Below are 27914 nucleotides of genomic sequence, written 5' to 3'. Positions count from 1 at the left end.
GCAAAAGGTGCCTCTCCCCCCCCCCCAACCCGCCTTTCCCTTCCCTTATTGCTGCTGCCGCCGCCGCCGCCGCCGCCAATGTTGGTGCTGCCGCCGCCGCCGCTGCCGCTGCGGAGAAGGAGGTGGACGTGCTAGGCCGGAGCGCCCTGCCCACTGCCGCCGTCCCTGTGTCCCCTTCCTCCTGCCGGGGGCCTTGCGCTGAGCTGGGGCCCGGCGGGGAGGGGGCATGGCTGCTTCGCCTGGGGCCCGGCAGGCCGCCTGGGGGGCAGGCACGGGCAATCGGGGAAGGGGGACCCGGTGGTGAGGGGACTCCTCCTCCTCCTCCTCTTCCTGCCTGCCTGCCTGTGCGTGGGGTAAGTCCATGGGGTGGGGTGGGATGCTGCTTGCCTCCAGCCCCTCTCCTTGCAAATCCCTGTGTGTGCCTATGTGGGGGTGCTGTGGGAGGAGTTAGGGGTGCGCAGTGAGGAAAGGGTGGGGTGGAGGAAGGAGGGGGGTGTAGGAGAGGTTGGGGAGGGTAAACAAGTGTGGGGCGCTGGGAGCAAATGGAAGGGGTTCGGGGTTTTATTTTTATTTTTTTTGGAGGGGGATTAAGGTGCGCCTTCTTAGTTTGCATGGCTTTAAACGGAAATTAAGATGACTCCATGGAGGAGCAGTTGTTAAACTGGATGGCTCAACAGAGTCTTTATTTCTTCTCGTCCCCAAATGTTCACATTCAGTGTATCTCTGTCAGGGAGCAAAACAATAGCGAGGGCTGTTGCATCCATGCCTTTCCCAGAAGCATCTGGCTGGATGCAGGGTGCTGGGCTGGACAGACCTTTGACCTGATCCAGCGGGACACTTTTTCTCTCCCCCCCCCCCCCCTTTGCTCTCTCAGAAAGGATTAGGGAAATTCCTGATAGATGAGATCTGCTGAGAGCCAGTGTGGGGCAGTGGTTGGGCTGTTAGACCAGTGAGACCCAGGTTCGAATCTACCCCTCAGCCGTGAAACTTGCCACTGGGTGACCTTGGGCCTGCCACCCTCCCTTAACACAGTTGTTGTGCAGATAAAAGGGGAGAAAGAGAAGCACGTGTGCTGCCCTAAGCTCCTTGAAAGACGTGGGAGGCATAAGTTATAAATTGTAATCATCCAGCTAACTATACTTTGATCCAGACCTCCATGTGCATTGGCATGGTACCCCTGGATACCAGATGCTGGGGGGCATCCAATGGGCAAGGGCTGCTTCCCTCATGCCCTGCTTGTGAGCTTCAAGGGTATCTGCCCAGCTGCTGCTGGATTTCAGGTACCATTGCTCTGGTATGGCAGTTGTTGAGCAAGCAGAGAAGAGGAGGATGTTAAAGTGAGTCTGGGTTTTTCTGGGGGTGGAAAGAGAGTCAGCTATGGGATGTGGCTGGCAAGTTGACTTGTGGGATGGAGTGCTTAAAGTGGGTTTGAGGGGCTAGCAAGTGAAATAAGCAGTTAAGTTATGTTGCAGAGGGGAGAAAGGTGTGGTGGTATTCAGGGTGGGGCAGGGGAAGAGAAAGATTGGGAAAGCAGCTATAAGTCTTAAGGAAGGGATTAGAAAGTAAATAAGTGGGGCGGGAGAGGAAGTTAATGAGAATGCAGCAATTAAATAGGGTGTGGGGGATATTGAGTTTGAAACAGTGGGGTTGACAACATTGTGGTTGAAGGAAGGAGACTGGGCAGAGAAGTTATATGCTTTGGCAGGGGTCAGGCCCAGGTCTGTTTTTGGGTGTGTGGGTGTGCTGAAGATAGGATTAAAAGGTTAAGATGAACTGGCCATGATAGGAGGAGACTCCCGGGGGAAACGTAGTAGCAGGAGTAAAGATGTGAGTTCATGGTAGAATCATAGAGTTGGAAGGGACCCCATGGATCACCTAGTCCAATCCCCTGCATTGCAGGAATTGCAGCTAAAGAATTCATGACCAGTGGCCATTCAACCTCTGCTTTAAAATCTGCATTGAAGGAGAGCCCACCACTTTCCAAGGTAGTCTGTGCTGCTGCCTTACTGGTAGGTAAAAAGAGGCAGGAAAAGAGGGGTATGCTTTGGTGCCTGTGTGATGTAAAGGCAGTGAGAGACCTAGAATGTGGGCTTGATCTAAAGCACTGTTTCCCAAACTTGTGTCTCTGGCTGTTTTTGGACTACAACTCCCATCATCCCTAGCTAGCAGGACTAGTGGCCAGGGATGATGGGAATTGTAGTTCACAAAACAGAGTTGGGAAACTCTGATCCAAAATGACAACTCTTGTAGTTTGGACAAGATGGCCCACAAAGTACCGTTGTCTTCAGAAACTCAGATGGGCTGAGTCTTCACCAGGTGCATGTAAAAAAGTTTGTGTGTGTGTGTGTGTGTGTGTGTATTGGAACGTGTCCATCCCACCACTAACTCAGTTGTTTTGCCAGGTATGATTTCAAGCGGATCTCACTCCCAGAACCTGTTTCCAGAATATGGGAAGTAAAAAGCACAAAAGGGTGCCTCTGAGCAGACCTAGAGTGCATTACTCTCACTGGGTGCTTTTTTAAGTGCACATTTAGCTTATTACTATTGTTTTATAAAATATATATAGCAAAGGGCAAACAATATACCAAAGAAAATAACAGAAAGCACTCATATTGTACACAACACAAATTCCAGCAGGAAGAAAGAAACTATATTGCTGTGTTGAGTAATGGCAGCCTGCCCACCACATGTATCGGGGATTAGGACATCCAGGTGAGAGAGAATTTTGTTCTGCAGTGGGGATTTGTGCCTGAGCCCTTCTCTACCACGAAAATGCTTCTGGGTCTGTGTCATGCTCCCAAATTATACCCTGCTTAAGGGAGCGGGGAAGAACAGTTTCCTAATGAAACAGTCACTTTGTTTAATCACGTTGTGGAGACACAACTTTTCAGGATCAGAATTGGTCATGGGTTCTATGGCTTCGAGCAACCTTTTCCAACCTATTTCCGACCGTGGCTCACTTGCGACCTTGTTTCCTTCCTGTGCCATTCCCCTTAGGCGTGGCCAGGGGCGCAGGGAGGCAGCTACCCTCCCCCAAATACCATATTTTTTGCTCTGTAAGACTCACTTTTCCCCTCCTAAAAAGTAAGGGGAAATGTGTGTGCGTCTTATGGAGCGAATGCAGGCTGCGCAGCTATCCCAGTAGCCAGAACAGCAAGAGGGATCGCTGCTTTCGCTGCGCAGCGATCCCTCTTGCTGTTCTGGCTTCTGGGATTCAGAATATTTTTTTCCTTGTTTTCCTCCTCCAAAAACTAGGTGCGTCTTATGGTCTGGTGCGTCTTATAGAGCGAAAAATACGTGTGTGTAAAAATCCATACAAATATGAGGTTCTGGCCCCAAAAAAACTCCTGGCTACCCCCATGGCCCCCCAGCCTACTGGTAGAAAGGTAGCTATTTAAATGTTTTGTTTGTAAATAGAACAGGTTTTGTTTAAAAATTGTTATAATTTATACAAAGTACAATTATACATAAAATGATAGCAACATAATGAAATGTTGTTGAAGCAGAAAAACATAGAATTATGGAACGGGAAGGGGCCACAAGGGTCATCTTTCTAGTGCACCCCCCTGCAATGTAGGAAACTCAGCTGAAGTATCCATGACAGATGGCCATCCAGCCTCCGCTTCAAGGAAGGAGAGTCTGGAACCTCCATCTTCCATGTATTATAAAAAATAAACAACAGTTATTTGACGCATAGGGGGAAAGCTACTGAGGTCAGCCCTCACTGACCTGGTGCAAAGAGATCTTGTCTTCTGGAGGAGTCCTGGCTGCCTAGATAAAACATGACAGTTCCCCCCCTGCCCCCCCTTACCAGGGGTAAGACCCACTGAACTCAGTGCTACTTTCTTCTGAGTAGGTACTTAGTTATTTACTTGATGCAAGTCAGCAGCACCAGGCGGCCCTGCTCAGCTAGGCGCTGGGGTGGATTTCTCCCCGCACTTTGCAGAGCTGGGCTGACACTGCCGATGGGCCCTGCGACCCTCAGCAACATCCGAAGACACTGATCTACTAGGTGCTGGAGTGGATCGCACCCTGCACCTTGCAGAGTCAGGCCCAGGCTGCCCCCGGGCCCAGAACTAGTGGCAGCAACAAGCAGCTCTGGCTCACCCAGCCTTACCCATTGCCACCAACCACCGCACTTACCTGATCTGGAGGCTCTGGATTGCGAGCTCTTCTGGTCAAAATGGGAGCCTCAGCAATTGCCCTCTCCCGCCGGAAACAAGCCAGGATTGCTCCAAGAAAATGCACGTGGCAAATAGGAGCATTAGGCCCTGGGGGGCTGCTTCCTTATCCACTTGTGATTGGCCAAGTAGATAACCAGCCAATCAGGATTTTTTTAAAATAAAAAAAGGATTTCCCCCCCCTTTTCACTTCTCTTTGTGGCCCCCTAACCGTGTGCTGTGGTCCCCGATTTACACATTTTCCACCCATGGCCCCCATGGAATATTCTGAGCCCCCTCCAGGGGGCCACATGTCCCCCGATTAGGAAACACTTACTTAGAGAAACCTTTCCCAGTCTTGGTTCCCCAGGTGCTGGACTACAACTCCCATCATCCCTGACCATTGGCCCTGTTTAGGGATGGTGGGAGTTGTAGTCCAACAACATCTGAGGACCCAAGTTCAGGAAGGGCTGCTCTCAAGGGTTTAAGTTAAGGGAGGCAGAAATTGGAGTGTTCTGACAGTGCATTCTAAATTGGGAGTATGGGATGTATTGGGGTTGATATGGTGGCACGTGTGCAGAGAGGAGAAGGGCAATGACAGGCCTAGACAGCATCTTGAGAAGTAGAGACGTCACATTGCCAACAAAGGTCCGTATAGTTAAAGCCATGGTTTTCCCAGTAGTGATGTATGGAAGTGAGAGCTGGACCATAAAGAAAGTTGATCGCCGAAGAATTGATGCTTTTGAATTATGGTGCTGGAGAAGACTCTTGAGAGTCCCATGGACCGCAAGAAGATCAAACACATCCATTCTGAAGGAAATCAGTCCTGAGTGCTCACTGGAAGGACAGATCGTGAAGCTGAGGCTCCAGTACTTTGGCCACCTCATGAGAAGAGAAGACTCCCTGGAGAAGACACTGATGCTGGGAAAGATGGAGGGCACAAGGAGAAGGGGGCGACTGAGGACGAGATGGTTGGATAGTGTTTTCGAGGTTACCAGCATGAGTTTGACCAAACTGCGGGAGGTAGTGGAGGACAGAGGTGCCTGGCGTGCTCTGGTCCATGGGGTCACGAAGAGTCGGACACGACTAAACGACTAAACAACAACGTGCAGAGAGGCACTCAATTGACACAGGAGTGCAGCAAAATGGGGAAGGGTATCGAGGTGAGAGGAGAAACAGCTTTGCAGAATGGGTTGGGAGTGCTGAGTCAGGGAGCAGAGGAAGACCGTGTGATGGGGCTTGAGAGTTGGCTGAGAGGCCTGGTGGAGGAGAAAGTTATGGGAGGTTCAGGGGAAGCTATACGAAATAGGCAAGCCAGCCTCACATCTAAGGTTTGGAGTGGGCTACGGTATGTCAAGACATGTCTGAAATAGATAGCCAATGAAAACTGATAAACCCCCGTATTCCTTCCTTCCTTCCTTGCAAGCCCTCAAAGGTTATGGTCTGAGGTTGAGGGGCTGAAGTGGTCGGTGAGAACAGTTCTTCTAGGTCTCCCTTTCCTTATATTGCTGTGCTTCCTGCTGATGGTTCCCCTAAAAAAAAAGTCCCTTTCCTGTTGGGACCAACTCCCCCTTTGGCTTCTGGTCTAGACAGGGTGGGGGGTATCCTTCTGATTCCAGATGGCTGGCCGCAGGGAGGCATTGGAGGAAAGGAGGCTCCCATAGTGTCTGGATTTTGTTTGCCCATTGTTAGGCTAATGAAGCCTGTGTCTGGTGTCGAAGTAGCCCTTCTCCCAACAATAGGGGACTAGGAAGAGCCTCAAGTTATTGGCAGCCCCTGCAAGCTGGCCCATTCTTTGTCAGCTAGCTTCCCCCACCCTCCCTGTATTATGCCAAACCTTCCATATCTGGCTTTCCCTTCGGTGGCGGATGGCAGCCTCTGGTCCTTGCTTCAATAGGGAATATGGCAAGAGAGGAAGACAAGTGAGATGTGATTTAAAGAGCGGAACCATGGTACCAGTCTACTTGCCTCTGTAGGTATCCCAGCTGAAGATGGCCACTTGAGAAGAGGTTACTTCTACACCCCTAGTTAGATTTGGTGTTTGAAAGGGGATATAGGTTTGCATGCATTTTACATGTGCATGCAGCAATTTGCCTGTCTGTCTGTCATATATCCTGCCATTACTCCCAAAGAGCTCAGAGCAGCAAACACGTCATGTGTGCGCGTGTGTAAACATTCTCTCAAGCACAGATTTCAGGGTTGCCACTATCTTCTGCCGATCAAATGCCTCGGTAAATTGGAATGTTTTAAAATTCCTTCCGAGAGTCTGGTTTCCTTTTTAGTTATGACTGCAGCATTGATAAAAAAGATTGCAAACTTTCAGATGTCAAGACCCCTAAAAAATGGAAAAAGAGAAGCACCAGACTCAGAAAAGAGTAGAATTATACACACACATTTTTCAGTTCTTGATTTTGTTCATGTTGGTGTCAAATTTCTAGGTGCCTGGCACAGCTAGGAGATTCATTCTCATGCTCTCTCTCTCTCAACACACCTATAAATACTATATAACAAAATACCAGCCTGAGTACAAGGATAGAACAAATTGAAAAGCCCCCCCCCCCCTTGGACCAGATAGTCTTTAAATTATAGGAAATAAACTTTTGAGCTGCACAGATTCCTTCTTCATGTTTGGATATTTTAGAGCAGCTTTTTTGTCTGTATCACTAATACATAGATTCTTTCCCCCACCTCCGAATTGAGCCAGCAGTGTGGCGGCTCCATCTTCCAAGCACTCTTCCCTTTCCCTGGTTGCCTCCCTGTATTCATTTTACCGACACAGGCTGTGGCTTTCCTTGAGGGCCTGGACATTCTCGGCAGGAGAGGGTGAGTCAGCAGGAACTTCTGGATCCTGGAAATGGCCGTGGGTCCAACACACAGGGAGAATTGCTATGGACGGACTGTTGCTCTCATTGATGGGGACTTTTGCCTGCATCCTCTTAATGAACCCTTCTCCTGTCTTGTCTTTTGTAGAAGGAGGAGGGGCTTGATGATGGATCAGGGAGGTGACTGGGAAGGCAGTGGCCCAGGAATGGAGTCTTGACTATTTTCAGATTTCTGTCTTTCCCTCCTCCTTGGTCCTCCCTGCATTGGGTAGACAGCATTGCTTTAATCTGTCAATTTTCTCCTTTGCATGCATTCGTCTTGTATGTCACAATCTGTTAACGGTGCCAGCGTTTTTTGATACAAAGAACACAGGCAGTTTTGGGGTGGTGTCAGCCAGTTTGCTTTCTGCTTTGTGTAGGACCCTTGTCCATTGGAGGCAGTGGGAGATGTGCTTTCTTTTCTCCCTCGTATGCACTTCTCTTCTCTCCCCCTCCTTTGCATTGCTAGATCAGTTCATAGCTGCAGCTAGGGATGCAGTCTTAGGGGGGATTGTGGAGGCTGCAATTGAGTGAAGCTTTCGTGGGCAAGATTTGGTGAGTGGGATTTACTCCCACTTAAGACAACTGTTTTTGGAGGCAGAGATTAGACAGTCTAGCTCAAACCTGGACCAGGGGAATAAGTGTCCCTCTATTGTTTGGTGGCAAAGCCGTCTGCTCATGACTCACTACAGCCTGGTGGTGCAAGCTGACTTGGGGATAATCCTGGGTTGAGGTAGCAGGTGCTGTGTGCTAAACCATTAAGTTGGATTTTGTGTCCTTAGGAATCATGCCGATTTGCATAACTTTACTTTCTCATTCTTGCCGCTTGGCATAACTTAATCTGGTTTTGCTAGTCATGGAGGGTGCAAAGACCCCGAAACCCCATCCCCAAGCACTGAATCTTACTAATCGTGCTCTCTGCTGCTGAGATTCCAGCAGGCATTGTTGCTATCAAGACACATAACCACAAGGGTTAGAAGCCTCTCCAGCGATAGGTTGCCTGTTAAAATAAAATTAAAAATGTGAAACTGAGATTCTCGGCCATATTCAGAACTATATTCTGTGTTCTCTGCCTTGCCTGTGCTCCTCACAGCCCTGCTCTCTTTAATCTGTTTCAACTCAGCCTTTGGATTTATTGCCGGGTTTTGTGCATGTCCCAGTTCTGTGGTAGGAGAAGCAATTGTGGAATGTGATGCTCGTTATATGCAGCATCTTGAAAATCTCAGCTTTTCATGTCATCTTAAAAAAGCCCCCAAAACACCAAACCCTCTAGCATTTATGGCGGTAGAAGCAAGCTTGAAAGTGTGTGTTCAGTGCCTGGTGAAGGAGCCAGAGAAGCGACTGAGCAGCAGATTCAGTTCTAGATGGGTAATGCTATGCGGTACAGCAAAAACAACCGGGTGTCATGGACTGGTTAGAAACAGAGGAGTGGTGGGAGGTACCAGCTGGGGAACCCCAAAGGGATGAAAGTTCAGACCCAGGGGATTGGTGGTGGGGCGATGGGAGAGAGGTGGTGGTCAGAGGGAGAAGACTGTGAGGAGGAGGTGTCGGAAACTGAAGAGGTAACAGGGTTTAGTGAGCAGGAAGAGTCTATGGCAGAAAGAAGTCCAGAATCAGAAGCAGCAGAGGAGGGAGGCCAAGAAGCAGAGATGAGTCAGGCTGGTGAAGGAACCAGAGTGTGTGACCCTCCTGCTGCAACAAGCTCCCCTCCTCCATCGTCTCCCAGAACCAGGGGAGGTGTGAGGCAGGAGAAGCAAAGACAGGCATACCGGCGTAGTCTCAGATTGCTTGGGTAGGACCTGGGAAAGGAGGAGACATAGGCAGCTGTGGGAAGGTGGGGACCTTCAGTCTCCACAGCTGCCTCATAGGAGCAAGACCTACCGAGAAACGTTGCTGTGCTCATTAGGTCTTGCTCTCCTGAGCAGACCCTGCTTCTTCTAATAAAGAGTTAGCTTCATGTGTTGTGTTGCTGGCTCGCTCCTGACATCAGGTCTTGTAGTAGCTTAAATAATGGTAAAGGTACCCCTGACCATTAGGTCCAGTCGTGGACGACTCTGGGGTTTTGCGCTCATCTCGCTCTATAGGCCGAGGGAGCTGGCGTTTGTCTGCAGACAGCTTCTGGATCATGTGGCCAGCATGACTAAACTGCTTCTGGCGAACCAGAGCAGCGCATGGAAACTCCATTACCTAACCCAATATACACTGGTACCTTGGTTTAAGAACAGTTTAGTTTATGAACATCTTGGATTAAGAACGCTGCAAACTGGAAGTAGGTGTTTTGGTTTGTGAACTTTGCCTTGGAAGCAGAACATGTTCCGCTTTCTGTTGAGTGTGTTCCGTTTGTAAATTGAGTCCCCCGCTGCTATGGGAAAGCACGCCTTGGTTTAAGAATGCTTTGGTTTAAGAACGGACTTCCGGAATGGATTAACAAGGTAGCTTCAGGCAAGCCACTCTCTCCCAGTCCCTAATCTGCAGTGTGCGGGTGGTAAGTGTTGACTTGCCTTGCAGAGCTCTTGTATGGGTTGCAAGAAGATTAAACGCTTGAAGAGTTTGGGCATTATATGAACACTTAAATGCTCTTATTGGAAAGGAGAGGGGAATGCAGCAAAAGGGCCAGGGATTGGAAGCAGTCCAGTCACAATGCAGAAGGTTATTGTGGCACAGGGAGCTGGATATGGCGAATGCTGCTGGCTGCCAGGGAAAGGGGAGAGAGAATGGTACACACACAACAAATTGAGTCACACCATGGTGTGGCTGGAGGTTGTGTGGTGGCATGTGGTTATGATATGCCCAGTGTCCCTCCTGGAACCATGGGAGGAGCTGCAGCAGCCTTGCAGGTAAGGAGGTTGCGAGGCAAAGGGGGACAAGGATATCAGGCAGACGCTGCAAAGGGGGAAAGAAACTGTACAGACCAGGTCAGAAAGCTATGGCCATCACTATTATTTAGATTTGTTCCTTGCCTCTTCAAACAAACCGGCTTAACAGTGGCTCTGTTTTGTTCCTATTTCTAGAGTCAGGCTGCTGTTAAACAGTTCTACATGATATAGGTGCGGTTTTTAAGCTCCCAGATGGAAAATGGGGGGAAAAGTTGCTTTTATAATATGCATATACTATAATATATGCTTATAATATGCTTATATAATATACTTGCTAGCAAATTATTTAATCTGCTTACCGAGGCTGCAATGTTTAGTTGGTTGTTGCATTAGATTAATCAATTAAACTTTTTTGACAATTTCAGAGGTGTCCTCAATTAGGCAGTAGATGATAATGATGATGATGATAATAATAATAAGAATTATAATAATAATGTGGCTTACATAAACTACAGAAGGCAGGTGCCATCTTCAAAGAAGCATTCTCCATTCTCTTTCAAACAGAAGGGAATACACTGGGAATGGTGTCTGCTGCACCAGCTAAAAGCATTGTTTCTTTTTCTCTCTCTCCAGAGCCGTGGTTTAGTGTGTAGGTGCTTCTAAATTAATATATTGTTGTTTAGAATTCACATCACTGTTCTCTTTTCCAACCTGCAAGCCCATCCTCCGGCTTGAATGGAGATTGCAGCCTGACCACCGAATCCTGTCTTGTCTTCGCAGGGGGATCCCTTCCCATTTCAGCCTGGCCTCTGCTATGTTGCGTTCTCCGCATCTTCTCCAATAGCTTTTGCAAATGAAAATGGAGGAAATGACTTTGTCGGGCCTGGATAACAGCAAGTTGGAGGTAAGTTGCTTCCCTTGAGGATGAAAGGCTTCTTACAAGGATTTGGAGGGAGCAGTGCCATCAAAGGCAGGCAGAAATTGATGGGTTCATGAAAAGCCTGAGGTGGAGGACCTGTTCTCCTAGGTACAGAAGTTCACGCCAGTGTGGTGTAGTGGTTAAGAGCGGTAGACTCGTAATCTGGGGAACCGGGTTCGCTTCCCCGCTCCTCCACATGCAGCTGCTGGGTGACCTTGGGCCAGTCACACTTCTCTGAAGTCTCTCAGCTTCACTCACCTCACAGAGTGTTTGTTGTGGGGGAGGAAGGGAAGGGAGAATGTTAGCCGCTTTGAGACTTCTTAGGGCCTAAACGGCCTCGGCCCAGTATACCTGAAGGAGCGTCTCTACCCCCATCGTTCTGCCCGGACGCTGAGGTCCAGCGCCGAGGGCCTTCTGGCGGTTCCCTCATTGCGAGAAGCAAAGCTACAGGGAACCAGGCAGAGGGCCTTTTCGGTAGTGGCGCCCGCCCTGTGGAATGCCCTCCCATCAGATGTCAAAACGATAAACAACTACCTGACATTCAGAAGACATCTTAAGGCAGCCCTGTTCAGGGAAGTTTTTAATGTATGATATTTTAGTGTTTTTTGGTTTCTATGGAAGCCGCCCAGAGTGGCTGGGGAAACCCAGCCAGATGGGCGGGGTACAAATAATAAATTATTATTATTATTAGGGTAGTGATAAAGTGGGATATCAAATCCAAATCCAAACTCTTCATGCAAGCCAGGACTTTAGCCCCAGAGCCTTTCCATCATGAGAGTTGCTGGAAGGATATTAGAAATTGGAATTCCTTCCCCCTTTTAATAAAGCGACTTCATCCTTTGTATTGATTGTGTGTTGGAAGCACAACCTATTCTGACATCTATTAGGAATATTGATTCATTTTACATGGTTACAATTTCACAGCCTTGCTGCCATTTCTTTTGACTTGGTGCCCCGGGAATTTAGAATCACTCACTCACTCTTGTTTCCGTGGTTTACCTCTGAGTAGACTTAACTAGGATTGTACTGCAGTGTAGGCAATTCTGGGTGACCTTTTACGACTGGTTCAAATGACTTGTGTGTCCTGGGGTGTGGAAGTGCAAGCCACTTGCATATCCTGTCCGACACCTTCCCCTTCACTTTATCATGTCTGAGACAGCGGTTGGTCTGCCTTTAAAAAAAAAGCCACGAAGAACGATTGAAGTCTTCCAGGCAGTGTTTGGATTGTAGATGCTGCTTGTATTCTTGAGAACAGAGTTGGGGAGTGAGGGGGGACATGGCTAGTGGAAATCCTCTTAGCAGGATGGAGCAGTGTACATTAATTTGGCTGGATAGCTTGGTCGGTAGAGCCTGAAACTCTTAATCCCAGGGTCGTGGGTTCGAGCCCCATGCTGGGCGAAAGATTCCTGCATTTCAGGAGGTTGGACTAGATGACCCTTGTGGCCCCTTCCAACTCTACAATTCCAGAGTGTGTTCTGGGTGCCTAACTCTGGACTGGAATCAGATTCTGAGGCTTAAACCATGGGAAATGGGTGCTGCTCCCTGTTCAACCTTGCTCTTGTTCTCTACGGCTCTCACTGGTCTTGTTCTTGTTCTTGGTCTTCTTGCTTCCTAGGCTGTGGCTCATGATATCTATACAGACTTGATTGAGGATGCCTGCCTGGGCTTGTGCTTTGAGGTCCACCGGGCTGTCAAATGTGGCTATTTCTTTTTGGATGACACAGATCCTGAGAGTATGAAGGACTTTGGTAAGTATGTGATGCAGCCAATCATTCCCCCACCCCATTGCCCCTTACCAGAAATCCAGCATAGATTTTTAAAGGGTGCTTCTTTGTTTTAATGCCTTGAGTCTAATCCATGGGTAGGCAAACTAAGGCCCAGGGGCCGGATCCGGCCCGATTGCCTTCTTAATCCGTCCCGCAGACGGTCCGGGAATCAGCGTGTTTTTACATGAGTAGAATGTGTGCTTTTATTTAAAATGCATCTCTGGGTTATTTGTGGGGCATGGGAATTTATTCATTTCCCCGAAAAAATATAGTCCGCCCCCCCCCACAAGGTCTTAGGGACAGTGGACCCGCCCCCTGCTGAAAAAGTTTGCTGACCCCTGACTCTAATCCGATTCCTTGATTAAATTTGTGCTCAAGCATATATTTAATGCCAGCACAGCTGCCAAAGGTTCATTTTCCTTTTTTTAAAGTTACTTTTTTTTCTCTCTCTCCCCCGCCCCCGCCTTCTAAAGTGAGTGATTTAAGAAGCCACTCATAATGGTGGGCTGCAGAATTTTATGCTTGGGGAAAGGGAGGGTGGTTAAATCCAGACCACAGCGTGGCACATACAAAGAGCAGGGGAACTGCAGAATAGTGCCTGCAGAACGAATTGCTACAGAGGCAATAGGTTCCGTGCTGCAAGGAAGTTGCATGAGGGGAGCTTGGTGGCAGGATGAGCTTAAAGTCGCCTGGGAAATCTTTTACTTGAGACTGCAGGATTTAAGAAGAGTGGTTTGGTGAATTAGTGGGGTTCCCCAGCTGGTGCCCCCCACCACTCCTTTGGATTCAGCCAGTCCCTCCCCACCCTCCCACTTGATGAACCATCTCCCATTTCTTCCCTACTCCCAGAAATTGTAGATCAGCCGGGACTGGATATCTTTGGCCAGGTCTACAACCAGTGGAAGAACAAGGAATGTGTTTGCCCAAACTGCAGCCGAAGCATTGCCGCCTCCCGCTTCGCCCCACACTTGGAGAAGTGCCTTGGCATGGGCCGGAACAGCAGCCGCATTGCCAATAGGAGGTGAGGTCTAAGAATCGGAGCCTTGCCTGAAAACCAGACCTCTCAAAATGGTGTTTCGGGTGAGAAGGCCGAGGGTAGGATTTCTGGAAGAAGGAACAAATGCCAAAAACGGGTGAACTTTTGGCTTCCGGTTCATACCAGGTTGTGCATCTCCTGTGCTTAAAACAATTTTTTGATGTCTTTGCCGTGCTGAACCTAAATTCTGCGCCGCTAAGAAGCTTATGTGGCATGGCTGGAAAATACAGCCCAGATCAACGCTAGCAATTGCCTGGTCTGGTCTGGTCTGGAGTTGTGGCTAAGAGAGGGTTCAAATCTTGCCTCTGCCCCTGGCCTTCCCAAGTCCAAATGGCCTTGGTAAAGCTGCTGTTCTCTGTCCTGACCCTTCTTTTCTTCTTCTCCCCATCCCCGGTCTTCCATATGGGGATCATTACATCATTACACAGAATTCAAAGGGATATTGAAAGGGAGTCCTGAGGGGTTTTGTGTGAATTGCTGTAAATGCTCACGAAGTGTTATAATTGCAATGGCATATTTAAGAACCTGCTGCTGGTGACAAATCAGAAGAAAGTGTGTCTTTGGCCTTGACTCTGCTTGCTCCATTACACTGTATCCTAATAGCAGGGTTTTCAAACTTTCCACCAACAGGGACCCCTTTTTAAAATTCCCTTTTTCGGCAAGAACCCCCTTGCCTTGTTGGCATGGGTGAGGGAGCAGCTTCTAGGGCCACGTGCTCAGTTCATGTACATATTTGCCAGTCTTGCTTGGGGGCTTCACCTCTTTGTGGGAACTGGGAATGTGTCATGGAGCACAGCCTTATGCCTGTACTTTGCAGAGGAAGCCAGTGGTGGGAGCACAGGCATCCCTGTTAGTTACGAGTCGGCCTTCAGACATGGCCATGTAACTTTCAGAGGAAGTTAATCACCATTAAGTGTCATATTTGCCATTTGAAACGGCTTCTCAGACTTTTCCTCCTCCCACCGCAAAGCTGTCTAGCTCACTTTCTTTTTTTCCTTCCTGTTTCTTTTGCTATAGGATAGCAAGCAGTAACAACATGAACAAATCCGAGAGTGACCAAGAAGACAATGACGATATAAATGATAATGACTGGTCTTATGGATCCGAGAAGAAAGGTAAGACAAGGAAGGGGTTTGGCGGCGTATTATTTATTCTGTTTATAAATAGCATATTCTGTACTGTTTTCTGGCTTACAACAATAAGACCTCAAAGGAAAGGGTGTTCAAATAATACGGATAAACCAAACCGTAACTTGACGAAAACGGGAATGACTTACAGATGGAACAAAATAAATTCCTTTAGGTGGGCAGATAAGGTTTTAGATGAGGGACCGGTCTAACAGATGCAGATGTTGCTGAACCACAACTCCTGCCATCCCTGACAATGGACCATGTTAGGGCTGATGGGAGTTGAAGTCTAGCAACATCTGGATGGCCACAGGTTCCCCATAGGCATCTCTGGCCTGTGGGAGCATGTAGCCCACTTCAAAAGTTGTCCATTTGCATCAGGTGTTTGGCTTTATAAAGAAAGCACAGGACAGGGGAAATAGCCTGGAAACACTAGACAGAATTGGGTTTGTTCTTTTTTTCCCCAGATTGGTAGGCCAAGGCTTTATCATGTTGATGAATATCATCATTTGACTTAGAATATCATTGTGCAGCATTCTGTCTACAGTGTTTCCCAAACTTGAGGTCTCCAGCTGTTTTTGGACTACAACTCACATCATCTCTAGCTAGCAGGACCGGTGGTCAGGAACAATGGGAATTGTATTCCAGAAACAGATGGAAACCCAAGTTTGGGAAACGCTGGAAGGTTTTGCGAAAAGCATTTGCCAGAACTACCCCTTGAGCTAACAGAGACTGTGCTTTGTTCTTGGGGTGTTTTGTTAAAATAGTCTCGTCTCTTTTCCTTCCTAGCAAAAAAGAGAAAATCAGATAAGGTAAGACTATCCTTATGCATACTGGCACAGTTAAATGAGATGTACCTTTTCTAACTTTTTTTGCAAAGAGCGATCAGTACAGGAGAAAACTTGAAAGACACACATCCCTTGTGCATGTGAGCAGACCTGCTGGTTTCCCTCAACTTTCTCGATCTTAACCTATATGCCGAATGTTGCTTGCCAAATCTTGGGAGGGTTGGGGGAGGCTGTTGATGGAGAGCGCTGCATCCTTTGGAATGGCCTGGTGGTAGATTTTACTCACACTTGTTCTGATTGGCAGCTTTTCAGGAGGATGCCCTCCAGCAGCTTGTTGAGTGATTCTGGTCCCCAACTCTATTGCACAAAGATCCTGTAAATATACTTCTGTGTACCTGGATGCTTCTTTCTAATTTTTTACTGCTAGACAGCGCACCTGTTCTGTTGGTTATGGCAAGGAGTGCTCGGCTTTTGGGGCTCGATAACTTTGGCCATTTGACCACTACCTTCCTCTGATGTCACTTTTCTTTTCCTTTTTTTAAAAAATAAATTTTATTAGGGTTTATAGAGAAAAATACATAATTTAATATCGAAACATATTTCCCCCTCTTTCTTTCTTCTTTTTTTTTTCCAAACTAAGACTTTAAATATAGTAAAAGCATAAAGAGAAGGGGAGGGAGAAAATGAATAAAGAAATAGAAATAGAAAAGAGGTTAAGAAAGAGAGAGAGAGAAATAAAATTCAGAAGGTAAGGGACTTCTGATTCTTCATCTGTCAGCTATATATAAACAATATTCACTTCACCCACTCCAATATAATACCTAGCAAAGCCACTTTCCATAAACAAGTATTATCTTCAATCCTCAACTCCAAATGTCATTATTTCTTGTTCTTTTTCACTCCAAAAGCCTATGGGAGCTTTCCAATCTTTTAACAAATGTTAGCAACAACTTTTCCCTGATTAAACATGTCAGTTTCGCCATCTCCACTAAGTCCGTTATTTTAACAGCCATACTTCCGTTGCTGGTAACAATGGGTCCTTCCATCTTTCTGCATATAAAAGTCTCGGAGCCGTCATCGTATATTGAAGCAAAGTTCCATAGTCCCGTCTGATGTCACTTTTCAAGGTTAGCAGTCAGGTGTGTTTTTTTTAAAATGACCCTTTGCTGCTCTTCTCCTTTTGTTTCAGAATCCCAACTCGCCCCGACGATCCAAGTCCCTGAAACATAAAAATGGTGAGTGCATTATGTGTGTCGGTTCTCTTCGCTCATTCCCTCCTTACATACTACAGCAGCATTTCCTGGGCTCCTTAAGCATAACTTCTCTGTGTTAATTAAAATCTGGCATCCAAGTAGATTGGGGTTGACAGGGAAAGGCATAGTATGGATGGCCTTTAAATTGGTCTGACAGGTTGGGAGAGAGGGTTTTTTAAAACACACACACATAATTTGGAACTTTCAAATGGGGCCTAATACACCACATATGTGGCTATCTGGGATGATGATTATGTGTGTAGCAGTTCTTTAGACCAGATGCAGATGGAGCCAGTGGAAAGAGGGTGTTGCAAAAAATACTTGGGAACAGGTATTATGCAGGGCAGCTCTGAGACCACAATGCAGAATGGGGAACCTGCTTGGAGATGCCTGATAGCTCAGTTGGTAGAACATGAGACTCCTAATCTTAGGGTTGTGAGTTCGAGCCTCACATTGGGCGAAATATTCCTGTGTTGCAGGGAGTTGGACTGGGTGACCCTTGCGGTCCCTTCCAACTGTATGATCCTATGACACTCAGCCTATCCCTCAACTCATCACTTGCCCTTGCGTTCCTTCCTAATAAGCTCTCAGTGCTGCCGGGAGAGTAAAATGGGGAGAGGGGAACTTTGTGGCCTTCCAGATGTCACTGTACTCTGACATCCACCAGCCACAGCTCGCATGGCCAATGGTCAGTTACATTGAGAATTGTAGACCAGCAACATCTGGTGGTTGATAGTTTCTGCGCCCTTGGAACAAAGTGAGCTTTTCAACTGCGCTGGATGCATATTACGTTGTGCTTGTGTGTGTGTTACTATACAAAGATAAAATATACCAGGCATGTCCAACCAGTCAACAACTTTGCTGAAGGCTCCCCCAAGAAAGCTCAACAAGGTTGGTCAATCCAATGGGTTTTTTTTTACAGTGGGAGTAGATCGCAGTCTCTTAGGAGTTGGACATGCCTGAAATATACAAATGAAATTCATGGTTTTGCATCCCAAGTTCTTGTTTTGTGCATTTCCTAAGGTGGAGGCCAGACATCACTATTAATATGCATCCTCTTTTTTTCTTTTTCTTTTTCCCCTTCCCTAGGGGAACTGAGTGGTAACTCGGACCCATTTAAGGTGAGTTTAGCTTGTCTCTGTAGCTCTTCACTTCTCGTGTCCCGCTTCAGAGGACTTCAGGAGACCATAGAGCTGTTCTGCGTAGCTGTCCACTGGGGTCTGAGTGGACTTTCAAGGGCCGCAGTATGGGAGCCACTGTGAATAGAGAATGCCCTTGGAGAATTGGGCCCAAAAAGCAATCGCTCTTATTTGTGTAACCTCTAAAGTGCCTTGGTCTGTGTGTATTCTGTTTCAATAGTATAACAACTCTGCTGGAATCAACTATGAAACGCTGGGCCCTGAGGAGCTCCGTACTTTGCTCACTACGGTGAGTACCAGAATTTGCTTCTGCCTCTTGCTCTCGTGCTCTTCTTTGCTGTTGGTCGTTGACTGCAATAAAAAGACTTGCTTACTATGGCTTCCTACCAGAACCTCTTTTGTGAAATCACAGCATCCAAGTCAGTGATAGCCGGAGGGCCCGTGACATCTCTTAGCCAAGTCCCACGGTGTGTTCGGCGGATAGATTAGCTATTTGCAATGAAATACTTACCTTTAATATTTATTTAGCCCCAACTGACTTGTTTGTTAGGGTGTGCGGAACAGGAACAGCAGAGGAGGCAGCACAGGCAAGGCTCTGTAGGGTTAGGTTTTGAAGCACAAGGTCAGCCTGGATAGCTCAGTTGGTTTAGAGCACGGGGCTGATAAACAGGTTGCAGGTTCAATCCCCGTATGGGACAGTGCATATTCCTGCATTGCAGGGGGTTGGACTAGGTGGCCCTTAGGGTCCCTTCCGACTCTTAAAAGTCTGCGAAGGTTGCCGCAAAGGCCTTGACTAGCAATGTGGAGATGACGGTGGCTGACGGAGGTGTGAAAGAAAGCTGTGTGCGCAGGAATATATATTGATGCACTCTGTGAGCTGCTGCCTAGGCCTTGGTGTGGGTCCTCTCAGGTTTCCTTGTTTTTATCCCATGGAGTGGTATCGAGCTTGCCAGGGATCATGGCTTTACTCTCTTACCTTTCCCCTACTCTGAGTGGGAACGTTCCTCCACGTCTCTCTTCTCCACCTCCCAAGTAGGGTTGTTCATAGCTTCCTTGAGCCTCCCATGCCTCACAGGGCCACCTCATGAGTTCCCTTGCTTCCAGGTAGGCCATATTGGCTCACCCGCCTCCACATTCCCAATAACTTTCTATCCTCCTCCAGCCCCTCTTGGAGCCACTGTAACTTTTGTTTTTATCCCGGCTGTCCTCATGGCATTTCTGAGAACTCTACCTGCATTTAGAATGTTGCTCCTCAATTTCTGGTGGCAAAAATTATTCTTACAACCCCCTCCCCCCGTTTACTTTCCAGAATGTGTAAAAGTAAGAATCGCCTTCCATCAGAGCTCCCTTCCCGCCCCCCAATACATTTGCGTGAGACACTGTTTTGAGTGCCACCTTGATTAGGAAAGGCCAGAGTGACAAGATAAGCAGAGGTGAAATAGGTAGCCTCCTCTGAGAGGTGGGCACGTTTGGTTTGCAGGGAACAGCTAATAAATTCCTTATTCCCCAGTTCTATTATACCATACAGTTAGAGCATTAGTGGTATCATGCTTGGCTGAAAGGGGCCAGCCCACTTCTGTCATACTTGGTGGACTTTGATTTGTTCGCTGCTACACGCTTTTAATTTGTTGACGCCGTATATTTCCTTCTCCGTAGCAATGTGGGGTGATATCTGAGCACACCAAGAAGATGTGTACACGGTGAGAGCAGCCCTTCCTTCTACTTTCTTGAGCCCCATAACCTCTTTCCGTTCCTCTGCCGGTGCAACCGTTCCCAGGTCACAAGGAGAGTGGGAGGTATTCACGACTGCCTGCTTGGGGTGGCTGGGAGGAAGTCCAGGTTAACTGCGATGGATCTGAAAGAACACCCACACCACGATCCGTTCGCTGCCGTTGACTCAGAATTTACGCTCAGGGCCAAAACATGTCCTGAAAGCCAGGTTGGGGTGTGTGTGTATTTCCTGTTGGATTAGCTCGCAAACTGCTTGCACAGGCCGAAGGTGGAAGTGGAAATCTTCCCGACTCTTCAATATACCCTTGCAACTTGCTGTTGCTGGTTTGCCTGTCACAATGCACCTTTTTTTGCTGGTCATTTATCAGTAGCTTAAAAGGGAACTAGCTCTTAATGAGTTTGCGGAGGTTTCTTTGTCTGCTTGCTTGGAAGAGACTGGGAGTGGCCGCTGAGACCATATAACACTGGTCCTGAAAGACCTACATTGGCTCCCAGTACATTTCTGAGCACAATTCAAAGTGTTGGTGCTGACCTTTAAAGCCCTAAATGGCCTTGGGCCAGTATACCTGAAGGAACGTCACCACCCACATCGTTCAACCTGGACACTGAGTTCCAGCTCTGAGGGCCTTATGGTGGTTCCCTCACTACGAGAAGTGAGGTTACAGGGAACCAGGCAGAGGGCCTTCTCGGTGGTGGTGCCCGCCCTGTGGAATGTTCTCCCATGATATGTCAAGGAAATAAACAATTATCTGACTTTTAGAAGACATCTGAAGGCAGCCCTGTTTAGGGAAGTTTTAATGTTTGATGTTTTATCGCTTTATTATTATTAATCATAATATTCTGTTGGGAGCTGCCCACAGTGGCTGGGGAAACCCAGCCAGATGGGTGGGGCATTATTATTATTATTATTATTATTATTAGTTTAAGTTACCACACGTCGCCCAGCAAACAGTTGCTTACAATCCTGCCTTAGTCATTGTCATAGGACAGATTCAGACCACTGGAAGCTGTGCAGGAACTGCTGAAAAAAAACCTGTATGATTCCTGTAACCAGCAAATTAAGCCCAGTGTTACCACCACCACCACCACCACCTCCCAATCTCCCCAGAATTATGACTGGCTGTGGAAGGATGTTGGCATTGGACTTGACTGCCTGTCGGGGTGATGGATAACTTCCTTCCCAGATGGTAATGGGTGCCATGTGTTCAGTTGCCAAGTGCCCACCATAGTGCTTGCTGGTCTGCCGTTTATGCTCCCAGTTGATGGTTAATTGGGCTCATTGGTATCCATTTAAGCCCAGTGCTTGTGTGCTGCTTCTGATACCTTAACCCTGGTGAAGAGACTGGGAGTTGTCCACCAGCTTGTGTTTCCATGAAAGTTTCTTCTACCATGAAAGTTTTGCCTTCGCTTCTCTTGTCAGCCTGAACACTAATGGGTTGGCAAATGTTGGTGTAAGACATAATTGTACACTATGGCTAAAACCTTATCAGAGAAGAGAGGGAAGTCTGAATATCATACAGGAGTGTACAGATCCGCAGACCCATGCATTTGACAGGCAGTGTTGATGGTCCGCATGTGTAGCTTTCTGCGCTCAGTGTAGAGTATGCAGGATTGTGTATACCCCATGCTTTTTATATTTAAAAATCCATTCAAATTCTGTGATAAAAATTGGGCAGCTTGTATAAATTATGAAATTAAGCTCTGTGACTTATTTTTAATTTAATTTTTTTAATTTTTGCATAACACTGGTGGGAAACCTATTATCCTCCAGACGGTGGACTCCAGCTCCCATCAGCCCCAATCAACATGACTAATGGTCAGGGTTTATAGAAGAAAAAACATCTGGGAGGCCACAGATTCTCCATTTCCATCACACTGCCATGGAGAGGTTGTGGAAGCCCCATGTCTTTATGATTAGAAATCCTGGTCAGCATCCTCGCTCTGGCTTCTGAGGCGTCAACTGAGATTGCCCCACACTTGCAAGTCTCTTGTTTTGCAGCCATGAGAGCTACCAACTTGCTTTTAATGAAAGACAGCTGAGGTCCAGAAAGTCACTGAAATCAGTGCCCACTTCCCAAATTTGAACTCTTGTGCAAAATATGCAGTCCTGGGTTTATTACTGGACCAAGGGGCCTATCTTTTTTTAAAGGATGCTCCTGATTGCATGTAATGAATGAGCCCTGAATGAATGAGCACATGAATGAGCCCTGCATGTCACTGGCTTAGTTACTCCCTTTCCAGAACAGCGCAAACATTCTTTACCGCAGTCCAAAGACCCACAGAAACAGTTTTGGAACGAAATACTGCAGGAACACGGAAAAGATTCCAAGGCAGTCACTACGCTTTATCCATTTCTGGAATGAATATCAATCCGTTTAGGAACAGGAAAACCTGTGTTTCTCAGCTTGTGCCTCATCCCTGACTTTCCCTGTTTTTCCTGCAGGTCTTTGCGCTGCCCCCAACACACGGATGAACAGCGGAGGTCAGTCAGAGTCTACCTCCTGGGACCTTCTGCGTAAGTGTGATGGGATGGAGGCAGGGCAGGTGTGGTGTAGGGAACCCTCCCCCCCCAAAAAAGTGTCATGTGATTAACACTTAAGTTCAGCTGGAAGGATTCTGGAGAAGGACTGTGCTTGCTTTTGTAAAAAAAAAAAGCTGAATTCTTCAACTGACATAAATTGAGAATCTTTCTGTAGCTGATTAGCATAATTCTGCATAGGTGGTCAAGGGGAGGCGGCAGGACTGGGAGAAACCTTACTTGGCTATCCTGCTCTCTTTCGGTTGTAGTTTTGCAGCTGCGAAGCTTGCAGGTGGTTTTTTGTCTCCTTTCTTAGTAAACCCACACTCAGTGCAGCATTTTGTGTTCCTTTGAAAGCACAGAATTCATTTTGTCTTGCCTGGGATTTGCTGCCTGGATGGAAGCTATCCTGATCCAGCAGCAGCTCTCGCAAACGTGTCTCCTCCTTCATTGGCTAGTGTGCTTCAATACACAGCATGCATTGAGGGCACCCAGATTCTGTATACATTACTCACCTGAACGCCCCTTGCATGCATGCATGCGCTATCTCTCCCCCTTTCTCTCTTCCTTTTTGTCATAACTTCCCTTCTGTTTGCACATGAGTGGAAAGCCAAGAAGTTGCCCTGAAGCCTTACCATCAGCAAGTCATCCTCAGCCTCTATCCACTCAAGCTTCTGCCATTCCACCCCATGCTGCCCACACATCTTACAACTTGCTTTCTCAGTCAGCTAGACAATTTTGTTTTAATGCACTGCACAACATTAGATCACATCCCCATTACTCTGTATCAGTTAATACCTAGGGACCCTCCAGTCCTCGATCATTATTGCAAATTTAAAAATCTCCATTTTGCCTGTAAAAGTTGGACATGGTGGGGACCAGCCCTGTGTCAGTCCTAATCTTGGTATGACAACTTTGTTAAGAGTCTTGAAGTGTAAATCAGAAGATTTTGCCATTTTGGTCTAGTTCAAGGATTGGGAACCTTTAGGGTCCTCTAGATATCACTAGATTCCCACCTCCTATCAGTCTCAGTCAGCGTGGACTGTGGTCAGGGACAGGGCAAATGGTGGTCCAACAACATCTAGAGGTCCACAGCTTCCCTATGCCTGGTCTAGTCTGTTTCCAGGAGTGACCAGTCAGGTGACCCTGGGGACAAAAAAATTCACTCCCATAGTACCTGGTATTCAGAAAATATACTGCTCTTACACATGGAGGTTCCATTTGGCTATAAGGGTTAAAAGCCATCTATAAGATCAGTTATCCATGAAGTCATTCTAATCCTTAAAAAAAAAGCAAAGCCATCTAAGCTAGCTATCTCCTTGAAGTCACACCCATAATGCTGCGTTACTTCTGTCTGCAGCCAATAATTAGGGGGCCTGGAATGCTAACGTTGGGAGTTATCTCATCTGCAAAGTGATCTTGAGTATTATGTGGCTCGAAGTCCTGAATGTTTTGCAAAGGTTTTGCAGAATCCTTTTCTCTGGAGAGAGCGGTCAAATTGGATGCGAAGGCAAGGAGGAGGAGTGGAGTGTTTAGCTTTGTGACGCTGCCTTGTTTCCTTTTTACTCTTGACATGGCTTTAAAACCTCAGCCGAGAAGCTGCAGAAGCAGCTGGAGGGGGGGGGGTCATCTTGCTCCTTCACCCCTTCTCATACATCTGCCCCTTTTCCTAGCTCACTTCCTGAGGCGGAAGGAAGTGTGGAGAACGACAGTTTTGACGTGGCAGAAAGTCAAGCCCTCATGAATAGACTGCAGTGGGACGGATCTTCAGATATCTCGCCTTCTGACTCGGCCTCATCGAAAGCAAGTAAGAATCGGACGGGGTGCCCAGTTAGAGCACGGCCTAAGTTGGTGATGGACTGGGCTGCCATTAGTGCTGGGACGGCATGTTCTTTGTGCCTTTTCTAAAACAATCTTCCCCAAGAATCTCTTACAGTGGTATATCGGGTTACGAACTTAATTCGTTCTGGAGGTCCGTTCTTAACCTGAGGCGTGCTTTCGCAAATGGGGCCTCCCGTGCTGCCACATGATTTCTGTTCTCATCCTGGGGCAAAGTTCTTAACCCGAGGTACTACTTCTGGGTTAGCGGAGTCTGTAACCTGAAGCATATGTAACCTGAAGCATATGTAACCTAAAGCGTATGTAACCCGAGGTACCACTGCACAAAGTGTTGTCAACAGAGGAAAGTGTCTATGAAATATACCAGAGGCTTAACGGGCACTTGCCTTCTTCTCCACCTCAGGTACAAACAACTCAGAGTCCCGGAAAACCAAAAAGAAGAAACCGCACATGAGCCTGGTAGGAGGTGCTCCAGGAATGAGCTCCAGCAAGAAGAAACTGAAGCCGAAGCAGCTTGCACCTCCCACCCCCAGCCTTTATGACGACATCAATTGAATAATGCTGGGATGAGGATAAAGAAAACAGGGAGGAGGGGAGGTGCCCCGGAACCCCGTCCAACCCAGTTTGCGGGAAAGGAGCAGGACTGTCTCCTCTCAGGCACACCTTTTTATGAACTGTGAAGAGAGTTGGCTGCATGTCTCCCTTTTCCTCCCAAGCCTCCAGCACACATTGCACAGCCCTTTGTGTCCACTGGATGTGAGAACGAAAGGACCGGACTGCTTTTGGTGCAGTGGGCACCCACCTCTTCCGGGGAAAAGCAGGGGGTGGTGTTTTGAGGCGGGGCCTTGAAGATGAGTGACTCCGTCAGCCAGGGAGTCGCTATTCTCTTTCCTCCCCCACCCCACCCCCCTCCCCGTTTCAACACGTCTATTTATTGTGATGTTAGTGGATGTTCAATCATGACTATATATACGGTGGCATTGTATCGCTTCGCAGCCCTGGAGACTGACTGGGCGGGGTGGTGTGTGTGCAGCCTTTTCGGCCTGGTTTGCGAGAGAATTAAAGGGTCTCTGGGGGGAAATGGAGAATGTCTGTTGCGCTTCAGTGCCTGCCCTTCCTTCTCGAGAGCCTCTGCTCCAAAACGGAGCCTCCTTTCCGTCGTGCGAAGGGGGCACCAGATCGTGAACCTGCCTCTGAGCTGCTGCGGCGGCGCTCCGTTGTTCAAAAGGCTGTCTCCGTGGCTGCTGTATCCCTCTTGCCCCCCTAAGCAGGAATAATGTTCTTGCTGCAGAGAGCAGTCCTCAGACGTCCGCACAACCTGAGCAAACTGGGATGGAGGCCGAAGAGAGGTTTGGTGTTGTGTTGCTGCTGTCACTACTGCCAAACGGTGTCTGCTTCCCTGCCAAATGGCATTTCCAAGACTGTGTATGAAGCAACATGATGAATGGCTTTGATGATGTGGGCAGTCTCTCCCGGCGATGCATGTCAGGAAGCTGGTGCAGCTGTTTGCTTCCTAACTCTTCCTATACTGGGCACAAATCTACGTTTTGCCCAGCCCTGGTGAGCCAATACCATAAGATTTGCAATGCTTTATACATACTCCGTATGCAGGTATGAATCTCCGTACAGCCCTAAAAATTGGCTGTAAATTTAGAATAGTTGGTTGTTGCTTTTTTTAATTAAAAAAATATGGCTCTGCAATTTAACATCCCTCAGAAGATGTTAATGAAGGTCAAGCACAGGAGGGGCAGCGCTGCCTTCCCTACTGTGGCCTGTGTGGGTCGATGAATCTAAACATAACCTTGCTGGAGTATTAGAGCCAATCTAAGTGTGCCTGGGTGGGGCAGTAGAAGAGATGAGAGGGAGGATGTATACTCTTAAGTGAGTACTTCCACCGCTCTCTCCCCATCTATATAAACCTCCCTTCCACCTCAATCCTGGCCTGAATTCTATTCCTTCTGTAAGCAGGTGCAGTTTTTAAAACGCCAGAAATCATGGTGGTCCTAGATGGAAACTTGAAATTGCAAAGTTGATTCTGGAAGGTGGAGTGTTGCTGGTTTTCATTGTGTCTCCCTGCTTCTCTCTTTTCTGGAATTTTGACAAGACTTAGAAAAGCGCATGTGCTGTCCAATAAGCTTTGTGCAAGCCCAGCCCTGCCACCCCCAGCTTCTGAACACACTTAAAGGGAATTTCTCGTGTATTCTTCGTCCCTTTCCTCTATTCCAGAGAATGCAAATATGTGTGTGTGTTTTGGGGGGGGGGGAGGGAGAGACTAAGATTTTTCCTCCCATAAATCTGTTCTGTTGCAGCTACGCACATGCCTGCTTCAGCACAGCGATGTCTGCTGCTGATGCTGGTTTTTCAGGACTGAGCCTTTCGAACCTTTTCCTCCATTCTCATAGCAGCTGAAAAAGCCAGTCGGGTTGCAGATGAAAGTCCGCCTTTGCCACGGCTAAAATTCATGGGCTCAGTTCTGTAAGGAGAGGCTTCTCTGAGCAATCACTTCCTACAGTCCCGAAACAGAAAGCTTTTCAGATGTTCAGCTGTTTGTATGGAGGGTCTCCGAAGAGCCTTATGTCTTCCTGCTTTATCCTTAGTTTCTCACACTTTTCCTGCCTGTGAGGGCCCAAATTGTGGCAGCCATGTTTCCCTACAATGCAGCATGGATGCTGAACCTGCAGTCACTGAGCAGGAGTGTGAGGCTGATGATGTCTGGAAGTAGAGGTAGCCTACTCTACTCAGCAAGTTAACACCATTTCTAGTTTTCTCTCTCTTTCCCCACCCCCTTGCTCCTCTTCACTTTGCTTCCCTAGGCAAAAGGTACAAGGTATGCAGGGACTGTTCAGAGGATGAGGTAGCTTTTGCTCCACATGGAGCAAGAACTCCCATGTTATTTAAAGGTAAATAACATGACTTGGAGCTCTAACAGCTGAATCGTACAGTTCTTTTGTCTTGAAGGGATGGATCCTGCACTGCGACCAACCTTTTTTCTTTTTCTTTTAAAGGTCACCTGTTTTCTTCTATGGCAGTCTGCACTCCCTCATCATCATTAGAAACCTATGCTTCATGTTGTGCTTTAGCAAATGTTTTTGAAAACATGACTTGACAGCCTGTGCTATGCAGGCAATGATCAGCCTTGCACCCGCTTCTGACTTAACTAGTTGAACCGAATCATATCTTTCCAGGGAGAAATAGTAAGGAAGAAGAAGAGGTAGACTTTTATTCAAACCAGGATCAGTTACCTTCTCTATGCCTGGCAACCAGTTGCTACCCCATTAAAATTATGTACCTGTAAAACTGAAGCGGCGCAAAAGTGGCCAGATTGAGGGGAAAGGAAGACCCCTGCTCAGCCTCCATGGTTGCAACTGAACCCTTTGGGATCATGTTGCAGATAACCTAGGAAGTGTTGCATCTGGGGAATTTTGAACATTAATTGAGGGAGGGGTAGGGTGGGGGAAGACCTAGGTCTTTTTATATATGGCTCTGTATCTGCACTTGCACCCTTTAATTTTTTTAAGGTAGGCCTGTTTCACTTGAAGAAGAAAAAACAAACCCGTGTATTCTATCATGAGTGGACTGTTGGGAGGTTTTTAATTTGTTGATGATGATGTACAAACTGCACCTGTGTGATATCTTTGAACATGTGCAGAAATCATTGGAGTAAGTACTGTACTGTGGTCTCTGAATTATTTTTTAAAACTTGTTTTGTGTATGTAATCTCAGCTTGTACAGGTAGGTAGCTAGATTTTTTTAAAAAAACAACCCTGTCAAATCTGTATTTTTTTTCTGCCCATCCATGGATTGCGGAATGCCTGTGTAAATAAACTGCAACTCTGCTTGGTATTTGAGCCTCAGGCTGTTCTTTGTTGTTTAGTCAATTAGTCTTGTCCGACTCTTCGTGACCCCATGGACCAGAGCACACCAGTCTTCCACTGCCTCCCGGAGTTTGGTCAAATTCATG

The 27914-nt window shown here is 47.3% G+C and overlaps 1 protein-coding gene across 2 annotated transcripts; it reads left to right on the top strand.

The window, feature by feature from the left end:
- On the top strand, positions 1 to 27796 carry ATXN7L3 (ataxin 7 like 3). Of its 2 annotated transcripts, none has more exons than XM_028701896.2 (13): positions 1 to 353; positions 10618 to 10741; positions 12372 to 12504; positions 13372 to 13543; positions 14576 to 14673; positions 15475 to 15497; positions 16663 to 16708; positions 17816 to 17847; positions 18086 to 18154; positions 19522 to 19565; positions 22040 to 22078; positions 23788 to 23921; positions 24357 to 27796. In XM_028701896.2, the coding sequence occupies exons 2-13, from the start codon at positions 10691 to 10693 to the stop codon at positions 24506 to 24508; spliced, it is 993 nt and encodes a 330-aa protein (XP_028557729.1). In that variant the 5' UTR covers positions 1 to 353; positions 10618 to 10690; the 3' UTR covers positions 24509 to 27796. The 2 variants fall into 2 exon arrangements, with proteins under 2 accessions (XP_028557729.1, XP_028557728.1); XM_028701895.2 differs by having other exon boundaries at positions 3 to 353; positions 22040 to 22111.
- The last annotated feature ends 118 nt before the right edge of the window (positions 27797 to 27914 follow it).

This window comes from Podarcis muralis, chromosome 13 (genome assembly GCF_964188315.1).
Source record: "Podarcis muralis chromosome 13, rPodMur119.hap1.1, whole genome shotgun sequence".
In the NCBI taxonomy this organism is placed as follows: domain Eukaryota; kingdom Metazoa; phylum Chordata; class Lepidosauria; order Squamata; family Lacertidae; genus Podarcis; species Podarcis muralis.
This window is presented reverse-complemented; position numbering and strand designations above follow the sequence as displayed.

Excerpts from the sequence above, each read along its gene's own strand:
- ATXN7L3 (XM_028701895.2), top strand. The coding sequence starts at position 10,691 with ATGAAAATGGAGGAAATGACTTTGTCGGGCCTGGATAACAGCAAGTTG. Across the intron at positions 10,742-12,371 it reads TGGATAACAGCAAGTTGGAG|GCTGTGGCTCATGATATCTA; the intron begins GTAAGTTGCTTC and ends CTTGCTTCCTAG. Across the intron at positions 16,709-17,815 it reads GTCCCTGAAACATAAAAATG|GGGAACTGAGTGGTAACTCG; the intron begins GTGAGTGCATTA and ends CCCCTTCCCTAG.